The following is an 18,000-nucleotide window of genomic DNA, read 5'->3' on the forward strand; positions in this document are numbered from 1 at the left end:
ACCTTGAAGGCATAAGTGGGTTGACACCAGCTCAAGCACATTGCTGTCTCTGAGTTCTCTCTGTTTGTTTTTCAGTTTTTATATTGTCTGTTGGGCTAATCCAGTTATACAGTCCTTCTCCCCCATTTTGGTCTTGCTAACTCAGGAGGACTTTCGTGCTCTTCTCATTAATTTAAGGATGAAGTTACAGAGCTGGTTGACCCACTCAACTGGTACAGCCAGCTGATCCACTCACCTGACACAGCTGGATGATCCACTGAGCTGCTGTAGCCAGCTGATCTAAAACAAAGGCTGCCCTCCCATCCCCTTGGTGTTGAGATTGGTTCAGCTTTCGTCGCAACAGCTCTGGTCAATCACTGCCTACATTTTTCCCTCAGCTTCAAGGGCACATAGCCCTTGCCTATCTTTTCAAAGCTTTCTTCTGCTGTAGGGGTTCATTGGTCAGTCACAAGGGGCAAAGTGTTAGTGCTGTTACTCAAGTCATATTAGAGCTCATCTGTAGTAATATCCACCACCCTAGAAATCTGTGTTCAAGAAAGATGAGTTCAGGCTGGAACAGGAGCATAGAAAAGCTACTGAGAAGATCAGGAGAGTAGGGACTTTATCTCCTGTGGCAGCCTACTAAAGCTTCATATCTTTATTGACTTGCTGGGAGGGATCAGACTGAATGTATGAAAAGTCCCACTGGGCCAGACTGATGGTCCATTAGCCCATTTCCCTGTCCTTGACAGTGGCATTATAAAATGCTATTAATTAAGGAGATCGCATGTGCCTGGCCATTTTGGGTAGTCCATTCCCCTTGTGCGTTCCAGCGTCCGATGTCATCATACTGGGGACATTAGCAGGAATGACCCTGCTCGGTCCCGTTACAATCTGTGCATGGACCTGCTTTCTGGGAATTTCTCTACTCTCTCTCTGAATCTGCCAGGACTGTCGCCCTCCACGGCTTCCCATGGCAGCCAGCTCCAGACAACCATTGCCCGTTGCATAAAGAAGTCTTGCTTTTGTCCGGTTTTATCTGATCTGCCACTAGTCTCATTGAGAGAGACTTGGTGAACAGCAGCTCTGCCTTCACTGTATCCACTGCCTTGGGGAGTTTTTTAAGCCTTGGCCATGTGCCTCCCTGAGCTTTCTCCTCCCTAAACTGGAGAGTCCCAGCCTTCTCAGTCTGTCTTTGTAGAGCAGTTGCTCCATCCCCTTGACCATTTTAGTTGCCCTTCCCTGGCCCTACTCTAGTTCCACCGCTTCCTCCTTGAGACACTGAACCAGACCTGCACATAGCACTGAAGGCGTGCACGTGCAGGATCAGCACAGCCCCAAATGGCATTGCCCACCTTGCTTTCCACCTCTTCCCTGATATATTTTGTTGGCTTTTTTGGCGGCTGTTGTGCACAGAGCCCATGATTTTTGAGAGCTGTCAGTATCAGCTCCAAGAGTTTTCTGGAGCTGTATCCACCAGGTCCATGTTCAGCATCGTGTAGCATATTCAGATGGCTCTTCCCTAGAAGCATTGCTTTGCATGTATCTACATGATGACCCATCTGCCACTTTTTGCCCTCTCACTCAGTTTGGGAGTTCTGGAGTTCATCAGCATTGATGAATCATTTGGCTACTCAGAAGATAGTTGCAGCAGTTTATAATGCCCAGACTTTGACATAGTGTATTCATGTTTCTGTGTATGTTCTTTTACATTTTGTAGACACTTTCTGCATGAGCTGACTCTCAATCTGTTGTCTTCTTCCAGGCCAAAAGCACATCTCCAAGAGCAGGGCATCCTTATCAGGCAGTTGTGCCCAAGAAACAGGAATTTTCCTTTATTGCTGGATCAAAACCAGTCACACTTCCACCACTGCCTGTCTGATCTTTCTCATTCCAACACCTCCCCATTTGAAGGCCAGCAGTCATTTGGAGTGTTTAATTCAATGGGCAGGACTCCCAGCTGCCGGTCTTCTTGAAGATTCATCTCTGCACTTCATAGACTGGGACCAAAACCTGATTTCTGAGTGTGCGTCTCAGGCAATTCCCCTGTGTTGCTCTAACATCGTCAGACAGCCCCAGGCTGTCTGCGTGACAGGGATCCTCAGTGCCTGGGTCTGCTCAGAGAGATGAAACAGTTTGCTTTGTTCATTTTGCTGCCTCCTCTTTTTATGTCTAAGTGCTTTTCTTCCTCCTGTGGGAGATGGTATTGTGCTCCTGAGAGCGTAGTTCTGACATTTCATTCCTGCTGACGGTGGGGGACGGCTTGGCTGAGATCCTCTCCCAGTTCAGCAGATCAGCATCATCAGCAAACGGCAGCCCCGGTTCCCTCTCGGGCAGCTGACCCCTGGGGTCTGTTGGGGCTTCATCTGGCAGCCTGTCGGTGGGCTGCAGGTGCTAATGTCGGGTCTCCCTTCCCGCTGTGGAACAGTGTCTTGAACCACCGGTTTTCTCACTGTTGATGAGAGCTCACCTCCCTATAGGTTATAAACCCAGCCTCAGTGCCAGGCTCTGTGATCTCAGTACAGGTGGTTTATCATGCCGTATTGACTCAGTGCAGCTTTGAAGCTGAAAAAGAACTGAAAATCTTCACGCCGTCTTCTCAGTGAGCTAACCTGTTTATCAGATATGTTATTCTCTTCACATTTTGAATTTTTCCAGAGCAACTGTTAGAGAAACTTTGCTCAGGTAAGTGTTTAGCCAAAGTTGTTTGCACTTGCAGAGTCCTGTAGTTCATTTTCTTGGGTATCACCAGGAACTGGCGATGAATCAGGTTTTTGTATTTTTCAGAAATTTGTTTTTTTCCCAGACATTCTTGCATAGCAGAAGCAACTGTCTGACCAGTCTCCCCTGTGGTCAGCTTTACTGTACAACATTCATTCTTGAACTCCCATGTTATTTTAGCCTCCCCACTGCTTTTCTTACCTGCTTTCTGCAAGATGCCATTCCTGCTGGTCAGGTTGAGCTGCAGTTTCTGGGGTTTTGAGCACCTGCTTGGTTTTACTCCCATCTTTCACAGAAAAGGCCTGGCAACATGGGACCAGTGCTTTGTGGTTGTCACTGCAAGACCCTTACTGCACTGTTCCCTCTGTTTTAAACAGCAGCAGAGATGTTATTTTTTCCCCTAGGCCAAATTATTCACATTTATACTCCAGCGACCAAGCTTTCCTTTGCAGATTTTGTAACCCAGCCCAGCTCTGGCACATTTCTGGCTGGTTTGGTTGTGGCTTTGGGTTGACATCCTTCTGGCCAAGGGTGTTTCAGAGAGTCACAGGGTCAAGTCAGCAGTCCCGGGCAAGCGTGGCATTGAGACTCTCTGCACTTACTGACCAGTGTCCTGTTCTTCTTGTCTTTCATGGCTGGCCCTTAGCACGCTTTGTAAAGCTGGTGCTGCTCTCCCTGTGGCTGCTTTGTTGTGCTCTGGACAGTCAAGCAGTGCCCAGCGACGGCTGAAGTTGCATGATACTGGCTAAGTGGGTGTCTTACAGCTTTTGTAGGAGTTGTCCATCAGCGGGCACATTTGAAACGCATTGGGCAAAAAGCTGTCTGGCCACGTTGGTAGCTTTTCCTCATCCCTGACCTCACCAAGGTATAAACAATTGAAAATCAACATTTTCCATCTGTCACTTGACTGTCAGCAAAAACACCAACAGTCTGCCAGAACACCAACAGGGTACAGTGCTCGGGTCATGCTTCTGCCAGGCGGTGGGTGCCAGAGCAGTCGGTGCTCTCTGTCCCAGAGACCACATACGCTGGCTTGTGCCACCAGTGCTGCACCGGAATGGAGCAGAGGGAGAAGGTCTCACCTTTCCAGCCCTCAGGGTCAAAATCTCCCACTCCTACTTCTCTGCATTTGAGTAACCTATAAAAGCTGAACTGCTGCCCATTTGGGTGGACAAGTTTGGATGATTAAAAATGAAACAGAAAGCACAGGCATGTTCTGTCAGTATTTCTGTTCTTTATTTGGAAGGGAGCAGGGTGATGTGCATGTATCACATGCAGATGATGAAATGCTTTCCAAGCCATTAGTAACTGAAGCTGTAAGCATCTTCCAGGTGGTAATTTTTCAGTATTTGCATTTTGTAATTGTATGATGCTGGGGCAATGCCAGGAGACTGGCAGAGCGCTGCTGTTTGGAAGGGGCAAAGAGATGATCCAGTTAATTATAAACCTGTGAATCTGATATCAGTTGCTGGCAAAAAATAAACAGAAGGCAGTTGATAAAGAGTTAAAGAGTAGAATATAATTACCAGCAGAAAACCTCATAGAACAAATTTCATTTCATTCTTTGGGGTGTCAGATTTGTTTGACAAAGGTAACGGTTTAGATGTAATAGATTTTGTTTACCCCTGTATAACATCTCCATTACAAAACCTGCTGTGTACAAAACCAGCAGAGCGCCTGGGAAGTGGTTCACAAATTTGCCAGATGACAGGTCTTGGCAAGTACTTGTCACTGAGGAACGGTCACTGGCTGGCGTTTCTAGAGGGTCTCTCCAGGACTTAAGACCTGATGCTGCTCAGTGATGTCATACATGTTCTAGACATGACCCTGAAATCAAGGCTAATAAATACTAGGTATGCAGGCGACCCGCGGGCTGTGGCACTGGGGATACGCCACACAGCCATGGGCTCTGCTGTGTGAAGGTGCTTTGGAAAACTAAAGGGCTCACAAAGAAAAACTGCTGAAGTGGGTAAGGATCGGGAGAAAGTAGAAGCTAACCATGCTCCAGGATTCAATCCATTCCATCCTGTTCATCCAAAAAACAGATTAAGAGGTGATTTACCTAGAATAGGCTAGTAGTTTCATAGAAATCACATTTTCTGAGGAAAATGTGTGTTTCCCTGCAAATTGACTAATTATTGAGTCAATTAGAATCAAAATTGAATCAACTAACTGAATATTTGAAATAAAATTATTATTTCAAAAGCTTTGCATCTTAGGAATGTTGATGTTCCATTTCAGAATTTAGTTCAACCCCTTTTTTCATTTTTGTATTTTTACAGTTTTTCACAGAAAGCAGCACTACGGCTCATGTATTGCAAATGTTATAACCTACATACTTTTAATTATTTAAACAACAGTTCAGTCTACCCTAAAGACTAAACATCTCCAGCTGGAGTTGAAACACATAAAACCCAAACATTCTTGAAATGCCGAAGTTTCCAGCATCCAGGATAATTCTGCATTTCAGTCTGTTGTACTTGTGATCCCACACGCTGTGGCGCAGGGATGATGCTGGTATTGAGGGAGGTGGGACTGTGCGTGAGGAAGGGTAGCACAAGAGCCTGGGGCTGAAAACTGATTTCTTGATATAATATAGGAACAGGTTGGGGTTTTTTAAAAGTGATGGGAATTACTAAACATGAATTCTCCATGTCCTGGTGTCTTTGAGACCTGAAGCCGGTGGCATGCAACAGTTTAGCTATAACGCTTCTGGTCTTGAACTTAGGGTGACAAAATTGACGTTGCATGGACAATCTATACCCTGTTATTACCTGTCTTTTGAGTGCTCCACTTCTGGAAACATAAATATTAATGTAAATATTAACATAAGTGCTTCTATATTTATTGCCCATAGATAATCACTTGTCTCTTATTTGCCATCAGTTGTTATCTTATGCCTAGAGTAGCAGCAGTCCTGGACTACCCAGCACATTTCAAAAGCAACTGCCAAAGTGTGCAAACACATCTGGTTCTTTTACGAAGTAGATAACTAAGCCACAAAAGTTGGAACCAGTTTTTCCAGTGCTGAAGCATCTGAACTGTGGCATCCTCATCTCCACTACACCTAAACCTCAGTTACCCAAAGTGAGGGTCCATCTGTTAATGCCCTGTGGAGAACCTTGTGTTCATTGCTACTTGGTAGATACTCAAGTACTGAGGTTGTATTTTCCAGTTTATTTCTTGGTTTGGTGTCTTAGAGATTGCCTAGCCTGCCATCAGAGCCCAGTGCTTGTTGTCCAAAAAACTAATAGGTTATGCTAGCGCTAAAAATGACAACAGGAACAAGCTTCAGCATGTGTCCTGTAGACCCCTGGAAGGAGTCAATGAGCTTGTCTATAGCTAGGGGAGCAGATAAGTGTCTCGGTACAACACGGGTTGCTGCTGGTGGGGACAGGGCAGCTGAGCTCTTGGGGACAATCCCTGTGCACGCAGCTCTGCACGGGTGCCTGTGCTCTTCTAGAGCCTCTTGCAGACCTGCGGCACAGCTGGAGACCTCCAGACCCAGGAGCCTCCTCTGTGGCTGCCAAATAGCTGGCAGAACTAGGAAATGCCCAATTTTTAGTGATTCACCTTGATGGCCCAGTAGGAAGGGGGAGGTCCAGGCTGCAGCCCTGGTGTGCACTGGTTTGCACTGGCCTGTTGCAGGTTCCTCAGCTTCTCCAGAAGCTTGAGGTCACTGATAGGTGACATCCCACAGGGACAGCTTAAATACGAAGACGTGCTAGGCTGTATACACAGATGTAGAGTTGCAAAATCATCTGGTTTTGTGGCTTGACATCCGTTGGTCTTGCCTTCTGCCCGCTCTCTTTGTGACAGCCAGCCTTTACACTGCTCTTTTCCTGTTTGTGTCCTAGGTGAATGGTGTCAACGTGGTGAAGGTGGGACACAAGCAGGTGGTCTCCTTGATCCGGCAAGGGGGGAACCACCTGGTGATGAAGGTTGTTTCCGTCAGCCGCAAGCCAGAATCGGAAGAAGTTGTTCGGAAGAAGGGTAGGTGTGGAGTCTCGTGGTTCTCCAAACAGGGGGTTGTGTTGCCTAAATGTGAGCAGGCCTGCAGAAGCCCATGGGGGTCCTGGTGGAGAACTGCCCCTGCTTCAGCATGCAGGGGAGGGTCGTGGTAGAGAACCGGCCCCGCTGTGTGAGGGGGGTTGTGATGGAGAGCTGCCCCTGATAAGCGTGGGGCTGTCAGGGTGCAGAACTGTCCCAGTGGGGTTGTGGAGGCTGTCGGGCCAGACGATGGTGCCCACAGGAGCGCAGGGGGTGCCAGGGTGGAGGACAGCCCCTGTGGCGGTGGGGGGTGCCAGGGTGGAGCCTGTCCTCTCTCGGGGGCTTGCCATGGCTGGGAGCTGCCCCACGGGCTGGGAGCTCCTGGGGGCACGGCTGGTCCTGGGGCTGCTGGCCATGTGTTGGACTTGCTCTCGCTCAAGGGAGGGCAGGCAGCTGTGGGGCCCCCCAGAAGGCTCTGGACCTTCGCCCCATCGTCCCCAGGCCCCGAGGGCAGAGCCGAGACCCTCACCAGAGGTGGGGCCAAAGGGGAAGTTTGGCGGTGGGCTGATCTGCTCATGGCCAGCGGGGCAGAGCATCCCTCAGGGGAGGGGGGCATCCAGCTGAGGAGGGCGGGGGCACATCTGGAGGGCAGCTGGATGGGAGGCAGCCAGCTGTATACAGGGGGACACGTGACGGCATGGAGCTGTGGAGGGCAGGGACACATCTGAGGAGAGCCAGCTAGGGAGGCTGGGGGCACATCTGGGAGCAGCTGGCTGTGGAGGGTAGGACCTCATCCAGGGGCAGCCAGCTGCAGAATGCAGGGGCACATCTGGGAGCAGCTGTCAGTAGAGGATAGGACCTCACCCACAGGCAACCAGCTGCAGAAGGCAGGGGCACATCTGGGAGCAGCCGGCAGCATGGGGCAGGCTGTCCCTGTCCGCCCCCGCTCTGGGCCATGTGCGGGGAGGCAGGCTGTGGGGCAGGAGCGTTTTCCGGGGGAGCACGGCTGGGAGCCTGGCGTGGGGGGACGGGAGCTGGGGGACAGGAGCGGGGCGCTCCCAGCGCAGCACGCAGGGCGTGGGGGAGGGAGGCAGCTCTGCGCGCTGACACTAAGAGCTGCAATTATATTGTCACGGCACAAAAGCAGGAGTCGTGGGAAAGGCTGAGGCTCGGGAATCAGTGCTGGTACCACCGCCGGTGCCGCTCGCCGCTTCTCCCTGTGCTTCCAGCCTTGCAGCCGGTGAGCAGCTGCCCGTCGCTGCCCGTCGCTGCCTGCTGCCCATGCCCTGAGCCCACAGAGCTGGACAGCCGCTCTTCCAGCGCGGGGTGCGGGGACTGGAGCCGAGTCCCCTCTGCGGGACCCTGGCCGCAGCACAGCTGGGGAGGGCCAGACCCCCGTCCCCCCCACCGGCTGGGGCTCCTCTCTTCCTGGGGGTGATGGAGGCCTGTGTGGGACTGGCGTTTTCTGGCTGAATCCGCCCCTGTTGGGGTCTCTGATGCAGGCAGCGCCAGCAAAGCCTGAAGCTCCGGTTGCCATGGCAATGCCTGAGCGTTGAATCCAGCATTGTCAGCGAGCGAGCGTGAGGAGGAGGAGGCACCCCAAGTGAAGAGGAAGAGCCTTCAACTGGTCCCGCTCGGGTGGGCTCATGGCATGCGGTGCCTCCGGGGCAGCCCCGCGGGCCGGCCCGGCTAGGCAGCCCCTCGGGGCAGCCCCGCGCTCCGGCACAGCACCGCGCAGCCCCGCGCCGGCCATGTGCCTCCGCTGCCCGGCACGGAGCCGGCCGCCTCCAGCGCTTCATTAGGGCCGGCGGGAGCTTCACCCCGTCCTGGATACGGCCGAGCCAGCAGAGGAGGGTGGGTGGGCTGTGTTTTGCTGGGGGATGCGCCGCGCCGAGGCGGGAATGAGAGACTGAGATCAGGCCTGCTGGACTTGTTTCTCCCTCCTACCCTCCACCCATGGTGTGTGCGGAGGGGAAGCAGCCATCAAAGCTGTTTGCTGAGTCCCACAGGCAGGCAGCCAGCTGCCTGAGACAGATTTAATTCGCGGGAGGCTTTCATAGCCATAGCATCTCCGGTAGCTGCAGGGGGGCAGGCGCAGCCCGGGGACATGACTTGGACTCTCCTCCGCTGAGGGCTGTGGGAGCCTGGGCAGCGTGCACGTGCCTGCGGGAGCCACCAGCCCCTCCGTGCCGGGGCCTGCCCCGTGCCCCGGGACTGTGCTACCGAGACCATGAAGAAGTTTGCTTCCACGCGCAGCCTCAATAAGATCCTGCAGCAGTGCGACTCCTCATCCCGCGAGTACGAGGAGATCCAGGCTGTGGAGAAGAAGTGGCATCTGCATCTGGCCACTCCTCGTAAGTTCCTGGACAAGAAATGCAAAATGCCGTCTCTCTTCCTTTCAGCTCCGCCACCTCCCAAGAGAGCGCCGAGCACCACCCTGACGCTGCGTTCCAAGTCCATGACGGCCGAGCTGGAAGAGCTGGGTAAGCGGCGGCAGGGGCTCGCGCATGCATGCAGGGGTGCATGAGGAGCATGCGGGGCCGTGGCCGGAGCAGGCAGCACACTTGCCCAACGTCCATTTTCTGGAGGGGTGCATGAGCACAAGTGTGAGGCGATGCGCGCACCTCCTGCGCTGAAGTTTCCATCGTGCTTAGCGGTGTGTGGGGCGCGGGTGGCTGAGAGCCCGCTGCCGTTGCCGCAGGGGTGCAGGAGTCCCCCATAGAGCCGGTCCACCCCTTCAGTGCCGCCTCCCTGGAGAGGCGGCCTGGGGGAAGGACGCTGGGTGCCTCTGTGTGCTTGCGGGGAGGCTTGCCGCCCCCATGCCCTGTCCATCAGGCACCCTGCTCCTCCTGCACTCCGAACAGCCCCTTGTTTTTATCTTCCTCTACCTCCAGGCAGATACCACATGCTGCCAGATTAGCTGGCATCCCCATGGGCTGCCCTCCCCCCTTACACGCACACATGCCTGTGCACACATGCTCACAAGTTCTGCTGTCACTACAGAGCCTACCCACATTTCCAGATGCTTTGGTATCCCAGCCTGCATCTACATGTTCCTATATTCTGTTAAAGCCTCTCCACCCCCACTCCATCCTTGCTTCCAGGTACCCTGTGCCGAAGCCCCTCAGTCTTCCCAGCTATTCTGGTGACCTTGCTGAGCCCACACCTTCCCAGTGCGCTGGGCTCCCCCCAGTAGCATCCTGCCAGCTGAGGGCCATAGGGGTGCCAGTGTTCACACACCCTCCGAACAGCAGTCCCCTCCACACAGAATGATTTGCCCGTTTTTGCCGCGCATTGTCCCCCATGCGCTGCAGAGGCCGCAGGGCGGCTGAGCAAGGTGCTCCGCTGGCGGTGGCAGTGCCGGTGCAGCCAGGGAAGCTGGCTAGCAGAACAGCGGCCACGTGGCCCTCGTGGCCTGCCAGGCAGCAGGAGATGCGGAGGGACCCATCCTTCTGGAGCCACGCTCCAACATGCAGATCTGGTGCACACGAGGTTGGTTCTGCCGAGACAGGCTGTTCATGGCTGGCACAGGGCAGGAGTCGGATGTGCTGCAAGCCCCCACCGAGAGCATCGGCAGAGCGAGAGGGAGCCGCTCTCGGCACTGCCTACTGCCCTGGCTCATGCTTCTGCTATTTGTATTTATGTTTTTGCTGTGCAAAAAATGTGGTGATGTGTACAGGTGTGCTTGCTGGCCATGGCGCAGAGGCTGTGCGTGGCAGACTCCTGTCCTGCCTGGGAGGAGACGCACCTGAGAGGCAGGAACCTCGGCAGGGACCCTACCACCCCCTCTTTTTCAGGACATTGAAGGAAGGTCCATGACTTTTCTCACTCTGCTCCCTGTCCTACATGCATGTCCAGGCTTTACAACCCCTCCAGGGTTCTCTTGAAAGAAATAGACCTGGAGGGTTCAGGCTTATGCTCAAACATAGGTTTGAAAGGACAAGCCTCAGCATTTAAGGGTTTGCATCAGCTGTTTGATGGCCACTGTGATTTATTTTATGCCAAGCCCACTGCCTTGATTTTCACCCTAGCCTGCTCCCCACTTCTCCAGACCTTTATTACTAAACCTGAAGGTGCTGTGTTTACTAGTAGCCATTAGGAGAGGATTCAAAATAGCCCGTTTCTTCCACTTTTTGCTCTTCCCTTTGCACAGATACTGCACAGACTCCAGGGTTCATATTTTTACTCTCAGTTGCTGGTCCTGAAAGCAGTTCCTAGCCGGTGTGATGGGTGTCTGCTTGCACGCACAGGCAGCATGTTGCCTCTGTGACAATATGTTCCCCAGCTGCATGTGGCCGTCTTTGGTGAACATCACACCCAAGTCAAAGCCTGGCACGCATCTTGCAGGTGCCTTTGCAGGAGGACGGGCACCCCAGCCACGGCACTTGGCCTTGCAAGTGCCAAATGGGGTGTGGGACATCACCATGGGATGTCCTGCACTGCAGAAAATGGCAGCGGTGTGAGGGAAGGGGGCCCCGTTTGCATGTATTTTGGCAAGCAGAGCTGCTGGGCTCAAGGGGGAGGGTAGCAAGCTCGTGGAAAGGGAAGTCACGAAAAGCAGAGAAATAGCTCTGCCGGAGAATATATTAAAGATGAGTCCTCTAGGTGTCCCTGAGGATTTTGCATCTAGACGCTACCTCTCTTCTACCTGGAGAGGGACTAGGAACGGCAACTGCCTGGGTCTCCCAGAAAAGGGATTTGTAGACAGCAACTGGTCTTAGTCCACATGTTTTCCAGGAAATTGTAGTGGTTAGTCCCTCATTCATGTCCTGTGGATCAGGGACTATGCTGTAGCCAGTCCTACCACACATCCCCAGGCAGCACGGCACAAGGAAAATGGGGGACCAGTCCTCCTCTCACACTTTGTCTTCTGGTGGTTGATCCTCCAGCTTTTACTGCAAAGGGGGAGTTTTCGTGCAGGTCAGCATCCCCATGCCTCAGTGGTGTGCAAGTTTAGAGCCCGATCTCCTTTTCTGAGGGGATGGTGGTGTTAGTGAAAGGGACATTTCTACCTGCAGCTTCTTAAAGTGAGCTTTGTCAGATGGTCCCTGCCCCTTTTTTCCTTGAAGCCTGTCCCTGTCCTGTGGCTTGCAGAATATCCCATGTGCCCATAGCCATACCTTAACATTGTCTTGCTGCATGTTGTGCCAGTACCCTTGGAAAAGCAGATTTCTAGCAAGCTGCTAACAAAGCACTCCTGCAGTCCTGGCATTTACTGGATGCAGAGGAAACTGGCTTTGGGAGATGTGCAGGCTGCTGTGTCGCCTCAGTGAGCAGGGAGGGATTGAGTTTCTCTGTGGCTCGGGCATTAAATGCCATCCAGACCTCCTCCTGGTCTTACTGCCTTTTGAAATCCCACATTCCTTCTGCCTCCCTGGTCTGAGTGAAGAGGAGGAGGGCTCAGCGGAGGGCTGGTCCCAGCAGTGGGGCTGGCAGAGAGCCCAGTCCATGTCGGTCCCTGCCCACCCACGGGACCAGGACAGGCGCTGGCCTTCCTGCGGAGAGGCAGTGGCACCAAGAAGGATGCACAATGTGCTGCATCCTCTGCCCTGCCTGAGCCTTAGTCCCAAGAGCCCCTGGCGAGGCAGGCATACGCTCCACTGTCAGGGCCTGATCCTGCCAGCATGCTGGGAGGCAGGAGAGCGTGCGGGGAAGAGGCACAGCAGGCAGGCAGCGAGGCTGGAGCTGGGAATGAAAGCAGGAACTGTGCATGCCATTCATGTTGTCTTTTGTTTCTTGATTCCAAGCCTCCATGCGGAGAAGAAAAGGGGGTGAGTGAAACCGCACATCCTGGGGCTCCTCCCTTCCCCATCAGCCACCCAGCCAGCACCCAGTCCGCCCCACATGGGCACGCACGGTGCACCCCAAGGGACTGGCCCAGGTCACCGTCCCCTAGTTGTCACAGGAAGGCTTAGCCCAAAGGGAGCCAGAGCTCTGCGGGTCAGCCTCCTGCCTGGCACCGCTGCCATGGGGAGCAGCCGCCACATATGGCTCTGGCGGGGCAGCAGAAAGGCCAAAATTGGTGCGGTCATGTTGGGCTTCTGTTGGGCATGGGCAGGAATGCCCGCTTGCCAGCGGGCCTCATGAATCTCCAGGGCTGACTTCCCCAGGTGTTGTACTAGCTTTATGTTTGCTCCATGGTGAAAATGCCTTGCACAGAAATGTCCCCGCATGTGGGGTCCTAAGTACAGCTTCCTTCAGCCCCCGGGGCAGGCCTCTGGAACTCAGTCAGATGGAATGGCAACGCCATCAGTCAGATGAAACGCTCTTTGCCATGTCCAGCAATGCAGGTGCTGCCTCTGCTTCTGCCTCTGCACAGGCTGTCCTGCTGCTCCCGGTGGTCCTGTGCTGAGGGAGCACCTGAGGATGTACCTGCGCTGCAAACAGGGTTTGGTGGCAGCTCCAAGGGCATACCCCAGTTAGCTGGAGGAGAGCTAGTTTGGCTATTAAGTGTCCTGGCTCCAGGTGGAGAGGGCCACCCCCCATAAAGGTGACGTTATCGGTGCCCAAGCTGGCTGGGGTAAAACTGATTGCAGCAGGGCTCCATACATGACAGTTACACTACACGGTGTCTGTGTGGACATTGCATGAGGGGCGCTACAAAAACAGGAGGTTTTTGCCAGGGCTGAGAGCCAGTAATGGACAATCCTGAATGGAGCAAGAAGGCTCATCCTGTGCCAGCACAGAGCTCTGCATTTCTCCAACACAGGTACAAGGTACAGGGGAGGGAACCTAGAGACCTGACCTCAGTTCTTAGCCTTTCAGAAGCAAAACTCTCTGTCCTGGTAGTGTGAAGCTAGAGAACTCTTTCCCAAGGAACAGGAAATGTGAGGGACCAACTCTTCCACCGTAACAGTGATAGCATAGGGAAGAAGCTGAGCAGGGCTTACGAGCCAGAGGTCTCTGAGGGACCTCCCCAGACCTCCTCTGTACCGAGCAGATCTGCCAGTACCCAGAGATGGAGGTAATGCAGAGGTCCCATGGATCAGAATGATCAGCTGAAGGTCACCAGGGATGTCCTGACATTGAAGGTGGCCATCTCGAAGTGCATGGTGGAAAGCTTTTGCCACTTCGGACAGCCAGAGCCATCAGGGTGCACCCATTCCTGGGGGGTCTGTCTCCCACAAAGGGATGGCAGTTACAAAGTGCAGTTGGTGGCGATGTGTCTCTGTGTGCTCTAATGGCATTAAGAGAGGGAAAGTAGAATAAAGCTGGAAGGAGAGGCAGGTGGAGAGGGCTGAGCATCGCTGTTACTCCTCTCACAGCATTGGGGTCCCCAAACTAACATCGCTACAGGGCTGCCCAGAGCAGCTTCCAGAGCCACTGATGAGGCAGGTTTCCAGCACATGGTCTTTAGAATCAGCCCATGGCCTGTCTCCTCCTGAGGCTTGGCTGTTAGAGATCCACGCAGTCACTCAGTGGTGTTTGGCCGTAAGGGATGAGCCAGCTCCCCTCCAAGCAAGCTGAACTGCCCTGGGCCTCTTGCGGTGAGCGCAGCATGAGAGTCACACAGCAGTGAGGAGGAGGAACCATGAAGTCCCCCAGAGACAAGGATGGTTGGCTACTGGAGGTCTTGTGCCAAGGAAGTTCAGGAGCTGGACTGAGCTGTTTCCTTGGAGCAGGTGCAGGTCCTTAGTCCCAGGGCCTTGGTGGATACCTGCCACCAAGGGTGCTGGCCTCAGAGGGCACCTAGGTCCCCTTGGCAAAGACTACTTGGCGTCAATGTTTGCGTAGGGCTCACTCCTCCACAGACTGGGCTAAAATGTTTGGGACTCATTTTTAGTCTCTATTGCTCAGGAATGCTGCCTTGCAAACTGCCACGCAGCTGCCCTGGCCGTAGTGTGTGGAGGTACTGAAGCTGGTCCGTGAGTCATATTGGCCCCCGGCAGGGTTTTGTAGGAATACAGGCCTGATGGTCACAGCACTCCAGGTCGCTCAGGTCATGAGGATCAGCAGCTCCCACACCACAGCAGTGACATTTCACAGTCCCAAGTTCAGCAGCCAGGCTGGAAGGAGCCCAGAAGTTTACAAGCCTTACCTGAATGCAGGCAGAGGTTGTCAGCCTTAGGCTGCACGTGTTCTCCCTTCTCCCTGGGCAATTTACTGGGATAGTTGCATTGGTTGTGCCGTGGCAGTAGAGGCATCCAGTCTTGATGAATGCCAAGGCAGACCCATCAGCTCCAGCACAGCACCATGCCAGCGTGAAGGCCGCGCTCCAGGGCCAGCTGACACCATGCACGACATGGAGCCAACAGACTCAGCCCTGCCCGGCCCAAGGAGCTGTAGGAGCAGGAGGCAGGCAGTTGTGCATGGACCCTGCGCGGGCCGAGCACCAGCCCAGCAGCCTTCGTTAGCTCGGCTCTGGCTGCACCCGGAGGGAGCTCAGGAGGGGTCAGCGGTGATGGTGGCTTCCATCTGCCTGCTGCCCTTTCCGATGTCCTGAGTTTCAGGGTACTTTACAGCCCCAGACAGAAAACCCCAGCGGCAGCCGGGGCTGGTGCTGCGTCCAAGTGGGTACGCACGTCCTCCTGGCATGAGCGGTGCGAGCACTGCAGACCGGGGCTGCTCTGCAGGCTGGGAGAGCAGCGAGGGCCGGCCGCTCCCCGAAAGACAGACATGGTCAAAGGACAGACATGGTCGCACGGCTGACGGGCTGGGGGCCTGCCTGGCCCCACACCCCTGAGCGCCTCGGGCAGGCCAGACCCAGGTCTCTCACCTTCAACCACGAGTCCAGCCCATCAGGCAGGTCTGCCGCGACGAGACGGGGCCAAGGGCAAGCCTGAGAGCCGGTGTGTGGGTCAGGCCCGTGGCAGCACAGACGTGGCCGTGACGGCTCTGTGGATGGTGCTGCTGCACCACAGCCCGGGCGAGCACCGACAGCCCCAGCCTGCGCCACGGGGGTCCGCAGGGGACAGGTTACTCCCCTCAGGGCCATTCGGCCACGAGTCCTTCGGGGACGACACGTCCCAGCTTGTCCCGAACAGACACTGGGGTGACACTGGTTGTGCTGGAGCCAGACTGAGACCCGCGGACTTCTACGTTGCTTGTGGTCCCTGCAGCACCTGGGTTCCCCTTACCTGCCGTGTCACAGCCGCTGCCTACACCCCCCTTTGCCCAAGTGGGGGGACTCAGTCTCATTCTGAATATCAAAAATATATCTGGGCAAAAATTTGCTCTTTCAATGTAAGGATCAAGGCTTCCTCAAAGCGTGGCACAGCTAGGAGCGGGGGTGCTGGCAGGTCAGACCCCAGAGGTCAGGCAGGCTGGTCAGGGGGCCCAGGTGGTGCAGCCGCGCCGGGTGCAGCCAGGGTGGGAAAGTGGCACAGTGCAGTGCTGCCACGCCGGGCTGTCATCTGTGGGTCCCCCAGCTGAGCCAGGCCAGTGCCTGGTTGTGCATCGTGGCGGGTGGGCAGCTCCAGAAACACCTCCAAAACCTTCGTTAGCCGCTGGCTGGGGAAGAGACGACTGAGCGGCCGCTTCCTCAGCTCTGTGCTCAACAGGCCTATGAACCACTCTCCCTACGGGGACGTTCACTCCCTGCTCAGCTGCACTGCAGGGGATGGGTCTGTCGTAGGGGAGCTGCCTCGGTACGGCGGCCCTTGCTAACCAGATTGCTTTTATGTTTGGATTTACAGAGAAACTGGATGAGATTTTGGCAGCAGCCGAGCCCGCGCTGAGAGCAGACATTGTCGAAGCAGATTCTAGGGCAGCCACTGTGAAGCAGCGACCAACAAGCCGGCGCATCACGCCAGCAGAAATCAGTGTGAGAGAGGAGGGCTCGTGGTGGGAGAGGGAAGGGCACATCGTGCTGTGACAGATGCTAACTGCCAGCATGACAGTCACGTTGGGGAGTGGGTTCCCCCAGGGGAGTGGAAGGAGAGAATCTGGGGGGAGGTGGAGACACAGAGCAGGAGTCTGGGCAGGTGGTGGAGGAGCTGACCCGGGCTGTTTGGCGCTTCCTTGCTCACCAGTATGGGATTGCCCTGGGGAGAACGTAAGAGCAGATCTGAAGGAGTGTGGAAAGCTGAGCTGGAGAGCTTAGTCTGGCTGCAATTTTCTGGATGTGAAGCTGGAAATTAGGAGGACTTGAAGAGAAAAACGCTGTCTCTGAGGGGAAGCATGGATGGAGTAGGAGTGGGGCTGCCAGCTCCAGGCTGTCTGGATTGTGAAAGTGCTGCAGGCAGTGGGAGGCAGCTTCTGGAGCAGGAGGTAAAATGGGACAGGCTGCTTCTGAGCAGAGACTGGCCTGAGCGAAGCCTTCCCACGGGAGGAAGGCTGCTGCTGGAGTCGGCATCACTGTGCCACCCTACCCTGGGCACAAAGTCCCTGAGAGCCAGTGGGGGGAGCAGGTAGGCAGGGGGAGCAGGCAAGCGGGAGAGAGGGAGGGAGGATTAACCCTTCAAAGAGCAGTAGCACAGGTTTTGGAGACATGCTGGATGGGGCATCATGGAAGATGGACAAAGGTGGAGGTAGGGAGGGGGCCCGTCCTTGTCCCCAGGGAAGCGTCCCCTCCTGGGGCTGTGGCAATCCGGGCTGCAGGCACGGGGCGGCAGGGACAGGGTCTGGCATGCAGGCTGACGGGGTAGTGCCCCAGCTTCACCTGCGGTCAGAAGGATCAGGTGGACTGAGATGAAGCGTTGTGTCCTTTCAGCTGAGTCTCGCTGATGTCCAGAATGGAAATTTCCTTTTTTTGTCTTCCAGTCACTCTTTGAACGCCAGGGTATGGCAGCACACTCGGGGGTCCTTGCAGGAGCTGAGAAGCCCCATGTTTCACTGCGCAAAGGAATTCCACGGACAAAATCTGTAGGTAAGGCAAACTGGGGGGAAATCCCTTCCTAAAGAGGAAGGGTCATCCCCATGGAGCATTCATGCCTGCACAGGAACCTGCAGGAAAGACTCAGCCCGCTCTAGTGGCTTGTAACTAAAGATCTTGAAGAGGGGATGTTTAATGGGATTTCTACTTTGAAAGTTGCACGTGTCTTGAGAAACCTGTTCTAACGCTGACGGTGGTTCTGCTCTGAGTAGAAGGTTGGACTGGAGACCTCCAGAGGTGCCTTGCTTTCTCAGTCTCTTTATGGCACTTCCAGGGATAGGGGAGTTTCTCCCACCCTCTGTGCTGGCAAACGAGGGTCAGGGGGTGATTTTCTGTCTGCCCATGTAGCGGCTGGGCTGGGCATGCAGTGTGCTGAACATGTGGGTGGTTGAGCGTAAAACCATGTGCTGTCACAGACAGACAATGGAGCAGGTAACAACTGAATTTTTTTCTAAGGAGAAACAGGACAGGGTCTGGAACAGGCACTCATCTATGGA

General features: G+C 54.7%; 1 protein-coding gene across 19 annotated transcripts in view; it reads left to right on the forward strand.

Annotated features, from left to right (window-relative positions):
- Nucleotides 1-18,000, forward strand: part of SHANK3 (SH3 and multiple ankyrin repeat domains 3) — a 396,403-nt gene that overhangs the window by 336,258 nt on the left and 42,145 nt on the right. For 18 of the 19 annotated variants that reach the window (XR_011327682.1, XM_069801392.1, XM_069801393.1 and 15 more), the window contains 5 exons: nt 6,558-6,693; nt 9,093-9,173; nt 12,438-12,461; nt 16,326-16,453; nt 17,392-17,497. Coding sequence is in view for 18 of the 19 variants with exons in the window: in XM_069801392.1 (XP_069657493.1) it covers nt 6,558-6,693; nt 9,093-9,173; nt 12,438-12,461; nt 16,326-16,453; nt 17,392-17,497 (475 nt within the window). In the remaining variant the exon portion in view is untranslated. The remainder of the gene's footprint in view (nt 1-6,557; nt 6,694-9,092; nt 9,174-12,437; nt 12,462-16,325; nt 16,454-17,391; nt 17,498-18,000) is intronic. The other variant, XM_069801389.1, reaches the window with a different exon arrangement.

The sequence above is a fragment of the Haliaeetus albicilla genome, chromosome 14 (genome assembly GCF_947461875.1).
Source record: "Haliaeetus albicilla chromosome 14, bHalAlb1.1, whole genome shotgun sequence".
Taxonomy (NCBI): domain Eukaryota; kingdom Metazoa; phylum Chordata; class Aves; order Accipitriformes; family Accipitridae; genus Haliaeetus; species Haliaeetus albicilla.